The sequence below is a fragment of the Pseudophryne corroboree genome, chromosome 4 (assembly GCF_028390025.1).
Source record: "Pseudophryne corroboree isolate aPseCor3 chromosome 4, aPseCor3.hap2, whole genome shotgun sequence".
NCBI classification, from domain to species: domain Eukaryota; kingdom Metazoa; phylum Chordata; class Amphibia; order Anura; family Myobatrachidae; genus Pseudophryne; species Pseudophryne corroboree.
This window is the reverse complement of record NC_086447.1, coordinates 934,737,787-934,751,846: the sequence shown is the minus strand read 5'-3', so window position 1 is coordinate 934,751,846 and position 14,060 is coordinate 934,737,787. Positions and strand designations below refer to the sequence as shown.

General features: G+C 55.3%; 1 protein-coding gene across 1 annotated transcript in view; it reads left to right on the top strand.

The window, feature by feature from the left end:
* The window catches only part of USH2A (usherin), a 1,656,840-nt gene that overhangs the window by 329,440 nt on the left and 1,313,340 nt on the right, over positions 1-14,060 (top strand). The window contains exon 12 of the mRNA XM_063919430.1: positions 356-994. Within this exon, the coding sequence (XP_063775500.1) occupies positions 356-994 (639 nt within the window). The remainder of the gene's footprint in view (positions 1-355; positions 995-14,060) is intronic.

Genomic DNA, 14,060 nt, shown 5'->3' with positions numbered 1-14,060 from the left:
TGACGCCTCCTGCTGCATAACCATATTAGTGCTATCACTGCTGCTGTGTGACGCCTCCTGCTGCATTACCATATTAGTGCGTTTGCTGCTGCTGCGTGACGCCTCCTGTGAGGCACTTTCTGCATTACCAAAACTCTAAATGAGCCCCACAGCTGCGTTGTAAACGCGCCAGTTTTGTTCTTGGAATAAGTCACATTTCAATAGTACATCTATCAGAGCACAGAACACTCGGCAATGTTAATGTTGTGTAAATAAAGTAGAATATTGGATGTATTATATATTATATTGTATTAGTGGAGCTCGCTGGTTTATGTTTGTACTTGTGCTGTAAATCTTCTCATCTGTATTACTGCAGGTCCTCGGTGCGACCGCTGCAAACTGGGCTTCAGACAAGACACATTTGGACAGGATAGCTGTATACAATGCACGTGCAACGCTTATGGCTCCATCAATCAATTCTGCAATCCAACCAGCGGACAATGTAAATGCAGAAGGAATGTCAGCGGACTTAACTGTGACACCTGTATTGACATCTATTATGGGTTGGATGCTGACGGTTGTAAACCTTGCCGGTGTGACACGGACGGGATTATCGCTGGAACAGTTTGTGATGCTGTGACAGGACAATGCCTCTGTCAGCCTAATGTTGGTGGACGGCGTTGCAATGAATGCCTGGACGGCTACTACACATTCACCGAGAATGGCTCCGTGTCGTGCCGGCCCTGCCAGTGTGAAAGATCGGGCACAGCGGACGGCTCTCAGTCTTGTGACAAGTACACGGGACAGTGCGAGTGCAAGGCCGGTGTAACAGGACAGCGGTGCACCGTCTGCATCCGCCATATGTACAACCTGACCGGGGAAAACACTTTGGGCTGCCAGGACTGTGACTGTGACCCAATGGGAACTTTGCCGAGTACAGCGTGCGACCCAATCACCGGACATTGTCTGTGTCTGCCAAATTATCGCGGGAGGAAATGTGACACGTGTAAGCCTGGTGAGTGATGACAGTAACTTATGAGGAATGAGCCTCCCTTGGGCCTCATTCCGCTTCAGGTGCTAAATCGTAGATCGGACGATTGTCGGCCACCTGAGCATGCGCTGGGAATGCATTGCGCATGCGTGACCCGCGAGTTGCGTTTCTTCTGCGATGGCATTTTGCCAGGATGCGATTGCAGGTTGACAGGTGATGGGCGTTGGTGGGCATTGCGGAACTGCAACGGAAGCTTAATGAGGTGCTCTGTCCGGGATATATAGTATATGACTGCCAGTAAAGGGCATACAGGGGGGCATTTACCGTGCCGCCGTTTCTGAAAGCCGCCCATAATTTGCGTCTTTGACCGATGGATCTAAAACATGAACTGTAATGATAAATCAGGCTTGTTTAGCATTTATCACAATTGCCGTTTTAAATCCAGTGGTCTATTGGTCCAATCCGCCAAACACCGGCAGCTGACAAATGACAAGTTAGTAAACCTACCCCCCTAAGAACTGCACTAGGGGTAGGTACAAGCGGGTTATGTAGAGTTTGACGTAAAGGGGACTTAACAGCAGAATGTCTCAGTCAGTAAAGGATGCGTAAAATTGTTAGTGCGTATATACAGCTGAAAGAGCGCAATATGCGGAGAAGGAAAGGCGCAAATTGCATCTTATCAGCTACACGTTTGCACCAACAATGGATACACATCCTGTCTCATGCTTTTGCACTGGAAATGACCCTGTCTGCATTCACGGGGCTTTCATTCTGCAACTGCAATTGGCTACAGTGCGGGTCCTGCTCTGCTTTGTGCATTGGATACAACAACACGGTGTATCCACATAGCAGTCTTGTATCCAAGGGCAAAGACTGCCTCCTTTAATGATTTTCCCATTCTTTATTACAGAGACCCCAGGAATTACTGATTTACAGTATATAGCTATAGCTGTGGGGAGCGTGGACGGGGGGAAAGGATGGGGGGGACCCAGGCGTTCTATTAGGGGTTTCCAATGTTTGCCACAATACCTCTTCTGTTACATTAGTATAGTAAAAAAAAAGGCTTATTCTTTGAATAATGCATTATTTTAATGAATGGAGATTTTTTTTTAAACGTAATCAATTTTTTTACACTATAAAAAACACGTGTGGGAGAGAGAGTGATTGAGAGAGAGAGGGAGAGAACGGAGAACAGAGTGAGTGAGAATGTGAGAGAGTCTGAGAGAGTGAATGAGCGAGAGGAAGAGAGAGAATGAGAGAGTGCGAGAGGGAGAGAGAGTGTGAGTGCCCCATAGTAGTGCCCTAGTTCAAATAATTTACACAGTGCCCCCAGTTCATATTATACCAAATTGTAGTGCCACCAGTACACATTATGCCCCCAGTTCACACTATGCCACACAGTGTCCTTGGTACATATTATGTTACATTACAGTACTCTCCATTTCATATTATACCAGAGTGTAGTGCCGCCAGTACACATAGTGCCCCCAGTTCATATTATACCACATTGTAGTATCGCCAGTACACATTATGCCCCCAGTTCATATTATACCACATTGTAGTGCCGCCAGTACACATTATGCCCCAGTTCACACTATGCCACACAGTGTCCCTGGTACATATTATGTTTATGTTACAATACAGTGCTCTCCATTTCATATTATACCACATTGTAGTGCCACCTGTACACATAGTGCAACCACTAGTTCATATTATACCACATTGTAGTGCCACCACCAGTTCATATTATACCACATTGTAGTGCCACCAGTATACATAGTGCCACCAGTTCATATTATACCACATTGTAGTGCCACCAGTACACATAGTGCCCCCAGTTCATATTATACCACATTGTAGTGCCACCTGTACTCATAGTGCCACCACTAGTTCATATTATACCACGTTGTAGTGCCACCAGTACACATTATACCCCCAGTTCACACTATGCCAGTGTCCCTAGTACATATTATGTTACAATACAGTACTCTCCATTTTTATTATACCACATTGTAGTGCCACCACCAGTTCATATTATACCACATTGTAGTGCCACCAGCACACATAGTGCCCCCAGTTCATATTATACCACATTGTAGTGCCACCAGTACACATTATGCCCCCAGTTCACACTATGCCAGTGTCCCTAGTACATATTATGTTACATTACAGTGCTCTCCATCTCATATTATGCCGCTATATAATGCCTGCAGTAAACATTATGCCGCATTACAGTACAGGCGCTACATTGTAATATTCTCTAAACATACCTTCATTACCATTATAAGATCCACTACACACATCACTCACTGAAAATGGAACATCCCCCATCACGCAGTCTTAATTAATCTACAGAACATAAAAGTCTGCGATCCTGTACATCTTGAAAGCGGTCACGACACGCCTGTGTCTTTGCAGCCACTCCCTATAACCGCCCCAAAGGGCCTCTGACTGTCAGTCACTTTGCAAATAAATCCTTATTGCGGGCGACTTTGCAAAAGTACCTTGGAACTAGCGCAGTGCGACCGTGACATATACGCAGTCGGACAATAGTCGCTCAACTGCATAAACATCATGAATGCGTACGTACATTTCCGAATCAGGGCCTATGTACCTGGAACAAAGCATGATGCAACGAAAGGGGTGCTTTCCTGCAGGGCAAATACTGTCTGCTTCTGCATGCAGCCTAACAACTTACTGGAAACCTTTGGAGTTACACTGTAATGTAGCTCTGAGCTAGGGAACGCCCCACCCAAATCTTACTTTCTCTGCACGTTACATCATGATCCGCACCTATCCCAAACCAGGACCAATAGGTGATATCAGCTTTGCCACACACAGTAATAAGCCCTGGCTAGTGGATCACCATCTTGTTTAATTCTCCGGGCTTCATAAACGCACAGTCTAATCATCGTAGTTCATGAATCATGGGCAGATCAACGTACAGAAGTATCCCTCATGTGTTAATCATGCAAGGCTGATTTTATTTTCCCCGTGGTCCACTATAAGGTAATGGTTTCAGGAAGCTAAAATGCTTATCACATTAACCTCCTCCGCACCACTAGGGATGGCCTGGCCCGGACTACAGACAGGGCAACTGCACCCCACTCCGGTGTGATGGGAACCCTACAGGGCACTCTGCCACCAAACAGATGTTCTGCAAATGACAGCGGCGTTAACAGAAGTCCCAGCTCCAGCAGCAGCAAAACTCTCAATTAATTATGAATTACATTTCTGTTTACTAATATGAGCTTCACGTCCGCAAACTCTGATTTCCATTTAGCCTTGGGTGAATGATCTAGTGAATGTTATATACATACACCCAGGTAATGCAGAAGCACACAATGGATAATATGGCGTGCAGACCACACCAAGGTGCATTGCTATGCCAAACAGACCCAGAATGCCATAGAGGCCTATGTACCTGTATGCCAACAGATTCTAACTCTTATTCAATTCCCTCTACTACTCAGTTGGGCAAAGCTTAGGCTGTGAGTGCACTTTATATGCAATCGTACAGTGTATTATATAAACAATCACTTAATGCAGTTACTGTGAGCACAGATATATTGAGTGAGTGGCTATTTCATGTAAAGATATAGGAACCATAGCATCTTGCGCAAGTTTCAGGGAGTGTCAGGGAGAGAGCAGAGGTGAGGCAGCTGTGAGCTGGGGATACAGGGAGTGTCAGGGAGAGAGCAGAGGTGAGGCAGCTGTGAACTGGGAATACAGGGAGTGTCAGGGAGAGAGCAGAGGTGAGGCAGCTGTGAGCTGGGAATACAAGGAGTGTCAGGGAGAGAGCGGAGGTGAGGCAGCTGTGAGCTGGGAATACAGGGAGTGTCAGGGAGAGAGCAGAGGTGAGGCGGCTGTGAGCTGGGGATACAGGGAGTGTCAGGGAGAGAGCGGAGGTGAGGCGGCTGTGAGCTGGGGATACAGGGAGTGTCAGGGAGAGAGCAGAGGTGAGGCGGCTGTGAGCTGGGGATACAGGGAGTGTCAGGGAGAGAGCAGAGGTGAGGCGGCTGTGAGCTGGGGATACAGGGAGTGTCAGGGAGAGAGCAGAGGTGAGGCGGCTGTGAGCTGGGGATACAGGGAGTGTCAGGGAGAGAGCAGAGGTGAGGCAGGTGTGAGCTGGGGATACAGGGAGTGTCAGGGAGAGCGCAGAGGTGAGGCAGCTGTGAGCTGGGGATACAGGGAGTGTCAGGGAGAGGGCAGAGGTGAGTCAGCTGTGAGCTGGGAATACATGGAGTGTCAGGGAGAGAGCAGAGGTGAGGCAGCTGTGAACTGGGGATACAGGGAGTGTCAGGGAGAGAGCAGAGGTGAGGCGGCTGTGAGCTAGGAATACATGGAGTGTCAGGGAGAGAGCAGAGGTTAGGCAGCTGTGAGCTGGGGATACAGGGAGTGTCAGGAAGAGGGCAGAGGTGAGGCAGCTGTGAGCTGGGAATACATGGAGTGTCAGGGAGAGAGCAGAGGTGAGGCAGCTGTGAACTGGGGATACAGGGAGTGTCAGGGAGAGAGCAGAGGTGAGGCGGCTGTGAGCTGGGAATACATGGAGTGTCAGGGAGAGAGCAGAGGTGAGGCAGCTGTGAGCTGGGGATACAGGGAGTGTCAGGGAGAGAGCAGAGGTGAGGCGGCTGTGAGCTGGGGATCCAGGGAGTGTCAGGGAGAGAGCAGAGGTGAGGCAGCTGTGAGCTGGGGATACAGGGAGTGTCAGGGAGAGAGCAGAGGTGAGGCGGCTGTGAGCTGGGGATACAGGGAGTGTCAGGGAGAGAGCGGAGGTGAGGCGGCTGTGAGCTGGGGATACAGGGAGTGTCAGGGAGAGAGCAGAGGTGAGGCGGCTGTGAGCTGGGGATACAGGGAGTGTCAGGGAGAGAGCAGAGGTGAGGCGGCTGTGAGCTGGGGATACAGGGAGTGTCAGGGAGAGAGCAGAGGTGAGGCGGCTGTGAGCTGGGGATACAGGGAGTGTCAGGGAGAGAGCAGAGGTGAGGCAGCTGTGAGCTGGGGATACAGGGAGTGTCAGGGAGAGCGCAGAGGTGAGGCAGCTGTGAGCTGGGGATACAGGGAGTGTCAGGGAGAGGGCAGAGGTGAGGCAGCTGTGAGCTGGGAATACATGGAGTGTCAGGGAGAGAGCAGAGGTGAGGCAGCTGTGAACTGGGGATACAGGGAGTGTCAGGGAGAGAGCAGAGGTGAGGCGGCTGTGAGCTGGGAATACATGGAGTGTCAGGGAGAGAGCAGAGGTTAGGCAGCTGTGAGCTGGGGATACAGGGAGTGTCAGGAAGAGGGCAGAGGTGAGGCAGCTGTGAGCTGGGAATACATGGAGTGTCAGGGAGAGAGCAGAGGTGAGGCAGCTGTGAACTGGGGATACAGGGAGTGTCAGGCAGAGAGCAGAGGTGAGGCGGCTGTGAGCTGGGAATACATGGAGTGTCAGGGAGAGAGCAGAGGTGAGGCAGCTGTGAGCTGGGGATACAGGGAGTGTAAGGAGAGAGCAGAGGTGAGGCGGCTGTGAGCTGGGGATCCAGGGAGTGTCAGGGAGAGAGCAGAGGTGAGGCAGCTGTGAGCTGGGAATATAGGGAGTGTCAGGGAGAGAGCAGAGGTGAGGCAGCTGTGAGCTGGGAATACAGGGAGTGTCAGGGAGAGAGCAGAGGTGAGGCAGCTGTGAGCTGGGAATACAGGGAGTGTCAGGGAGAGAGCAGAGGTGAGGCAGCTGTGAGCTGGGAATACAGGGAGTGTCAGGGAGAGAGCAGAGGTGAGGCAGCTGTGAGCTGGGGATACAGGGAGTGTCAGGGAGAGAGCAGAGGTGAGGCGGCTGTGAGCTGGGAATACAGGGAGTGTCAGGGAGAAAGCAGAGGTGAGGCAGCTGTGAGCTGGGAATACAGGGAGTGTCAGGGAGAGAGCAGAGGTGAGGCGGCTGTGAGCTGGGGATCCAGGGAGTGTCAGGGAGAGAGCAGAGGTGAGGCAGCTGTGAGCTGGGAATACAGGGAGTGTCAGGGAGAGAGCAGAGGTGAGGCAGCTGTGAGCTGGGAATACAGGGAGTATCAGGGAGAGAGCAGAGGTGAGGCAGCTGTGAGCTGGGAATACAGGGAGTGTCAGGGAGAGAGCAGAGGTGAGGCAGTTGTGAACTGGGAATACAGGGAGTGTCAGGGAGAGAGCAGAGGTGAGGCAGCTGTGAGCTGGGGATACAGGGAGTGTCAGGGAGAGAGCAGAGGTGAGGCGGCTGTGAGCTGGGAATACAGGGAGTGTCAGGGAGAGAGCAGAGGTGAGGCAGCTGTGAGCTGGGAATACAGGGAGTGTCAGGGAGAGAGCAGAGGTGAGGCAGCTGTGAGCTGGGGATACAGGGACTGCCAGGGAGAGAGTAGTGGTGAGGCAGCTGTGAGCTGGGGATACAGGGAGTGTCAGGGAGAGAGCAGAGGTGAGGCAGCTGTGAGATGGAGATACAGGGACTGTCAGGGAGAGTGCAGAGGTGAGGCGGCTGTGAGCTGGGAATACAGGGAGCGTCAGGGAGAGAGCAGAGGTGAGGAAGCTGTGAGCTGAGGATACAGGGAGCGTCAGGGAGAGAGCAGAGGTGAGGCAGCTGTGAGCTGGGGATACAGGGAGTGTCAGGGAGAGTGCAGAGGTGAGGTGGCTGTGAGCTGGGGATACAGGGAGTGTCAGGGAGAGAGCAGAGGTGAGGCAGCTGTGAGCTGGGGATACAGGGAGTGTCAGGGAAAGTGAAGAGGTGAGGCGGCTGTGAGCTGGGGATACATGGAGTGTCAGGGAGAGAGCAGAGGTGAGGCAGCTGTGAGCTGGGGATACAGGGAGTGTCAGGGAGAGAGCAGAGGTGAGGCAGCTGTGAGATGGAGATACAGGGAGCGTCAGGGAGAGAGCAGAGGTGAGGCAGCTGTGAGCTGGGGATACAGGGAGCGTCAGGGAGAGAGCAGAGGGGAGGCAGCTGTGAGCTGGGAATACCAGGAGTGTCAGGTAGAGAGCAGAGGTGAGGCAGCTGTGAGCTGGGGATACAGGGTGTGTCAGGGAGAGAGCAGAGGTGAGGAAGCTGTGAGCTGGGGATACAGGGAGTGTCAGGGAGAGAGCAGAGGTGAGGCAGCTGTGAGCTGGGAATACAGGGAGTGTCAGGGAGAGAGCAGAGGTGAGGCAGCTGTGAGCTGGGGATACAGGGAGTGTCAGGGAGAGAGCAGAGGTGAGGCGGCTGTGAGCTGGGAATACAGGGAGTGTCAGGGAGAGAGCAGAGGTGAGGCGGCTGTGAGCTGGGGATACAGGGAGTGTCAGGGAGAGAGCAGAGGTGAGGCGGCTGTGAGCTGGGGATCCAGGGAGTGTCAGGGAGAGAGCAGAGGTGAGGCGGCTGTGAGCTGGGAATACAGGGAGTGTCAGGGAGAGAGCAGAGGTGAGGCGGCTGTGAGCTGGGAATACAGGGAGTATCAGGGAGAGAGCAGAGGTGAGGCAGCTGTGAGCTGGGAATACAGGGAGTGTCAGGGAGAGAGCAGAGGTGAGGCAGCTGTGAGCTGGGAATACAGGGAGTGTCAGGGAGAGAGCAGAGGTGAGGCGGCTGTGAGCTGGGGATCCAGGGAGTGTCAGGGAGAGAGCAGAGGTGAGGCGGCAGTGAGCTGGGGATACAGGGAGTGTCAGGGGAGAGCAGAGGTGAGGCAGCTGTGAGCTGGGGATACAGGGAGTGTCAGGGAGAGAACAGATGTGAGGCGGCTGTGTGCTGGGAATACAGGGAGTGTCAGGGAGAGAGCAGAGGTGAGGCAGCTGTGAGCTGGGGATACAGGGAGTGTCAGGGAGAGAGCAGAGGTGAGGCAGCTGTGAGCTGGGGATACAGGGAGTGTCAGGTAGAGAGCAGAGGTGAGGCAGCTGTGAGCTGGGCATACAGGGAGTGTCAGGGAGAGAGCAGAGGTGAGGCGGCTGTGAGCTGGGAATACAGGCAGTGTCAGGGAGAGAGCAGAGGTGAGGCAGCTGTGAGCTGGGGTTATAGGGAGTGTCAGGGAGAGAGCAGAGGTGAGGCGGCTGTGTGCTGGGGATACAGGGAATGTCAGGGAGAGAGCAGAGGTGAGGGAGCTGTGAGCTGGGAATACAGGGAGTGTCAGGGAGAGAGCAGAGGTGAGGCAGCTGTGAGCTGGGAATACAGGGAGTGTCAGGGAGAGAGCAGAGGTGAGGCAGCTGTGAGCTGGGAATACAGGGAGTGTCAAGGAGAGAGCAGAGGTGAGGCAGCTGTGAGCTGTGAATACAGGGAGTATCAGGGAGAGAGCAGAGGCGAGGCAGCTGTGAGCTGGGGATACAGGTAGTGTCAGGGAGAGAGCAGAGGTGAGGCGGCTGTGAGCTGGGGATACAGGGAGTGTCAGGGAGAGAGCAGAGGTGAGGCAGCTGTGAGCTGTGAATACAGGGAGTGTCAGGGAGAGAGCAGAGGTGAGGCAGCTGTGAGCTGGGAATACAGGGAGTGACAGGGAGAGAGCAGAGGTGAGGCAGCTGTGAGCTGGGGATACAGGGAGTGTCAGGGAGAGAGCAGAGGTGAGGCAGCTGTGAGCTGGGAATACAGGGAGTGTCAGGGAGAGAGCAGAGGTGAGGCAGCTGTGAGCTGGGAATACAGGGAGTGTCAAGGAGAGAGCAGAGGTGAGGCAGCTGTGAGCTGGGGATACAGGGAATGTCAGGGAGAGAGCAGAAGTGAGGCGGCTGTGAGCTGGGGATACAGGGAATGTCTGGAGAGAGTAGAGGTGAGGCAGCTGTGAGCTGGGAATACAGGGAGTGTCAGGGAGAGAGCAGAGGTGAGGCAGCTGTGAGCTGGGAATACAAGGAGTGTCAGGGAGAGAGCGGAGGTGAGGCAGCTGTGAGCTGGGAATACAGGGAGTGTCAGGGAGAGAGCAGAGGTGAGGTGGTTGTGAGCTGGGGATACAGGGAGTGTCAGGGAGAGAGCAGAGGTGAGGCGGCTGTGAGCTGGGGATACAGGGAGTGTCAGGGAGAGAGCGGAGGTGAGGCGGCTGTGAGCTGGGGATACAGGGAGTGTCAGGGAGAGAGCAGAGGTGAGGCGGCTGTGAGCTAGGGATACAGGGAGTGTCAGGGAGAGAGCAGAGGTGAGGCGGCTGTGAGCTGGGGATACAGGGAGTGTCAGGGAGAGAGCAGAGGTGAGGCGGCTGTGAGCTGGGGATACAGGGAGTGTCAGGGAGAGAGCAGAAGTGAGGCGGCTGTGAGCTGGGGATACAGGGAATGTCTGGAGAGAGTAGAGGTGAGGCAGCTGTGAGCTGGGAATACAGGGAGTGTCCGGTAGAGAGCAGAGGTGAGGCAGCTGTGAGCTGGGAATACAAGGAGTGTCAGGGAGAGAGCGGAGGTGAGGCAGCTGTGAGCTGGGAATACAGGGAGTGTCAGGGAGAGAGCAGAGGTGAGGCGGTTGTGAGCTGGGGATACAGGGAGTGTCAGGGAGAGAGCAGAGGTGAGGCGGCTGTGAGCTGGGGATACAGGGAGTGTCAGGGAGAGAGCGGAGGTGAGGCGGCTGTGAGCTGGGGATACAGGGAGTGTCAGGGAGAGAGCAGAGGTGAGGCGGCTGTGAGCTAGGGATACAGGGAGTGTCAGGGAGAGAGCAGAGGTGAGGCGGCTGTGAGCTGGGGATACAGGGAGTGTCAGGGAGAGAGCAGAGGTGAGGCGGCTGTGAGCTGGGGATACAGGGAGTGTCAGGGAGAGAGCAGAGGTGAGGCAGCTGTGAGCTGGGGATACAGGGAGTGTCAGGGAGAGAGCAGAGGTGAGGCAGTTGTGAGCTGGGAATACAGGGAGTGTCAGGGAGAGAGCAGAGGTGAGGCAGCTGTGAGCTGGGGATACAGGGAGTGTCAGGGAGAGAGCAGAGGTGAGGCGGCTGTGAGCTGGGAATACAGGGAGTGTCAGGGAGAGAGCAGAGGTGAGGCAGCTGTGAGCTGGGAATACAGGGAGTGTCAGGGAGAGAGCAGAGGTGAGGCAGCTGTGAGCTGGGGATACAGGGACTGCCAGGGAGAGAGTAGTGGTGAGGCAGCTGTGAGCTGGGGATACAGGGAGTGTCAGGGAGAGAGCAGAGGTGAGGCAGCTGTGAGATGGAGATACAGGGACTGTCAGGGAGAGTGCAGAGGTGAGGCGGCTGTGAGCTGGGAATACAGGGAGCGTCAGGGAGAGGGCAGAGGTGAGGAAGCTGTGAGCTGAGGATACAGGGAGCGTCAGGGAGAGAGCAGAGGTGAGGCAGCTGTGAGCTGGGGATACAGGGAGTGTCAGGGAGAGAGCAGAGGTGAGGCAGCTGTGAGCTGGGGATACAGGGAGTGTCAGGGAGAGAGCAGAGGTGAGGCAGCTGTGAGCTGGGAATACAGGGAGTGTCAGGGAGAGAGCGGAGGTGAGGCAGCTGTGAGCTGGGAATACAGGGAGTGTCAGGGAGAGAGCAGAGGTAAGGCGGCTATGAGCTGGGGATACAGGGAGTGTCAGGGAGAGAGCAGAGGTGAGGCGGCTGTGAGCTGGGGATACAGGGAGTGTCAGGGAGAGAGCGGAGGTGAGGCGGCTGTGAGCTGTGGATACAGGGAGTGTCAGGGAGAGAGCAGAGGTGAGGCGGCTGTGAGCTGGGGATACAGGGAGTGTCAGGGAGAGAGCAGAGGTGAGGCGGCTGTGAGCTGGGGATACAGGGAGTGTCAGGGAGAGAGCAGAGGTGAGGCAGCTGTGAGCTGGAGATACAGGGAGTGTCAGGGAGAGCGCAGAGGTGAGGCAGCTGTGAGCTGGGAATACAGGGAGTGTCAGGGAGAGGGCAGAGGTGAGGCAGCTGTGAGCTGGGAATACATGGAGTGTCAGGGAGAGAGCAGAGGTGAGGCAGCTGTGAACTGGGGATACAGGGAGTGTCAGGGAGAGAGCAGAGGTGAGGCGGCTGTGAGCTGGGAATACATGGAGTGTCAGGGAGAGAGCAGAGGTTAGGCAGCTGTGAGCTGGGGATACAGGGAGTGTCAGGAAGAGGGCAGAGGTGAGGCAGCTGTGAGCTGGGAATACATGGAGTGTCAGGGAGAGAGCAGAGGTGAGGCAGCTGTGAACTGGGGATACAGGGAGTGTCAGGGAGAGAGCAGAGGTGAGGCGGCTGTGAGCTGGGAATACATGGAGTGTCAGGGAGAGAGCAGAGGTGAGGCAGCTGTGAGCTGGGGATACAGGGAGTGTCAGGGAGAGAGCAGAGGTGAGGCGGCTGTGAGCTGGGGATCCAGGGAGTGTCAGGGAGAGAGCAGAGGTGAGGCAGCTGTGAGCTGGGAATACAGGGAGTGTCAGGGAGAGAGCAGAGGTGAGGCAGCTGTGAGCTGGGAATACAGGGAGTGTCAGGGAGAGAGCAGAGGTGAGGCAGCTGTGAGCTGGGAATACAGGAAGTGTCAGGGAGAGAGCAGAGGTGAGGCAGCTGTGATCTGGGAATACAGGGAGTGTCAGGGAGAGAGCAGAGGTGAGGCAGTTGTGAGCTGGGAATACAGGGAGTGTCAGGGAGAGAGCAGAGGTGTGGCAGCTGTGAGCTGGGGATACATGGAGTGTCAGGGAGAGAGCAGAGGTGAGGCGGCTGTGAGCTGGGAATACAGGGAGTGTCAGGGAGAGAGCAGAGGTGAGGCAGCTGTGAGCTGGGAATACAGGGAGTGTCAGGGAGAGAGCAGAGGTGAGGCAGCTGTGAGCTGGGGATACAGGGACTGCCAGGGAGAGAGTAGTGGTGAGGCAGCTGTGAGCTGGGGATACAGGGAGTGTCAGGGAGAGAGCAGAGGTGAGGCAGCTGTGAGATGGAGATACAGGGACTGTCAGGGAGAGTGCAGAGGTGAGGCGGCTGTGAGCTGGGAATACAGGGAGCGTCAGGGAGAGAGCAGAAGTGAGGAAGCTGTGAGCTGAGGATACAGGGAGCGTCAGGGAGAGAGTAGAGGTGAGGCAGCTGTGAGCTGGGGATACAGGGAGTGTCAGGGAGAGTGCAGAGGTGAGGCGGCTGTGAGCTGGGGATACAGGGAGTGTCAGGGAGAGAGCAGAGGTGAGGCAGCTGTGAGCTGGGGATACAGGGAGTGTCAGGGAAAGTGCAGAGGTGAGGCGGCTGTGAGCTGGGGATACATGGAGTGTCAGGGAGAGAGCAGAGGTGAGGCAGCTGTGAGCTGGGGATACAGGGAGTGTCAGGGAGAGAGCAGAGGTGAGGCAGCTGTGAGATGGAGATACAGGGAGCGTCAGGGAGAGAGCAGAGGTGAGGCAGCTGTGAGCTGGGGATACAGGGAGCGTCAGGGAGAGAGCAGAGGGGAGGCAGCTGTGAGCTGGGAATACCAGGAGTGTCAGGGAGAGAGCAGAGGTGAGGCAGCTGTGAGCTGGGGATACAGGGTGTGTCAGGGAGAGAGCAGAGGTGAGGAAGCTGTGAGCTGGGGATACAGGGAGTGTCAGGGAGAGAGCAGAGGTGAGGCAGCTGTGAGCTGGGAATACAGAGAGTGTCAGGGAGAGAGCAGAGGTGAGGCAGCTGTGAGCTGGGGATACAGGGAGTGTCAGGGAGAGAGCAGAGGTGAGGCGGCTGTGAGCTGGGAATACAGGGAGTGTCAGGGAGAGAGCAGAGGTGAGGCAGCTGTGAGCTGGGGATCCAGGGAGTGTCAGGGAGAGAGCAGAGGTGAGGCGGCTGTGAGCTGGGATTACAGGGAGTGTCAGGGAGAGAGCAGAGGTGAGGCAGCTGTGAGCTGGGAATACAGGGAGTATCAGGGAGAGAGCAGAGGTGAGGCAGCTGTGAGCTGGGAATACAGGGAGTGTCAGGGAGAGAGCAGAGGTGAGGCAGCTGTGAGCTGGGAATACAGGGAGTGTCAGGGAGAGAGCAGAGGTGAGGCGGCTGTGAGCTGGGGATCCAGGGAGTGTCAGGGAGAGAGCAGATGTGAGGTGGCAGTGAGCTGGGGATACAGGGAGTGTCAGGGGAGAGCAGAGGTGAGGCAGCTGTGAGCTGGGGATACAGGGAGTGTCAGGGAGAGAACAGATGTGAGGCGGCTGTGTGCTGGGAATACAGGGAGTGTCAGGGAGAGAGCAGAGGTGAGGCAGCTGTGAGCTGGGGATACAGGGAGTGTCAGGGAGAGAGCAGAGGTGAGGCAGCTGTGAGCTGGGGATACAGGGAGTGTCAGGGAGAGAGCAGAGGTGAGGC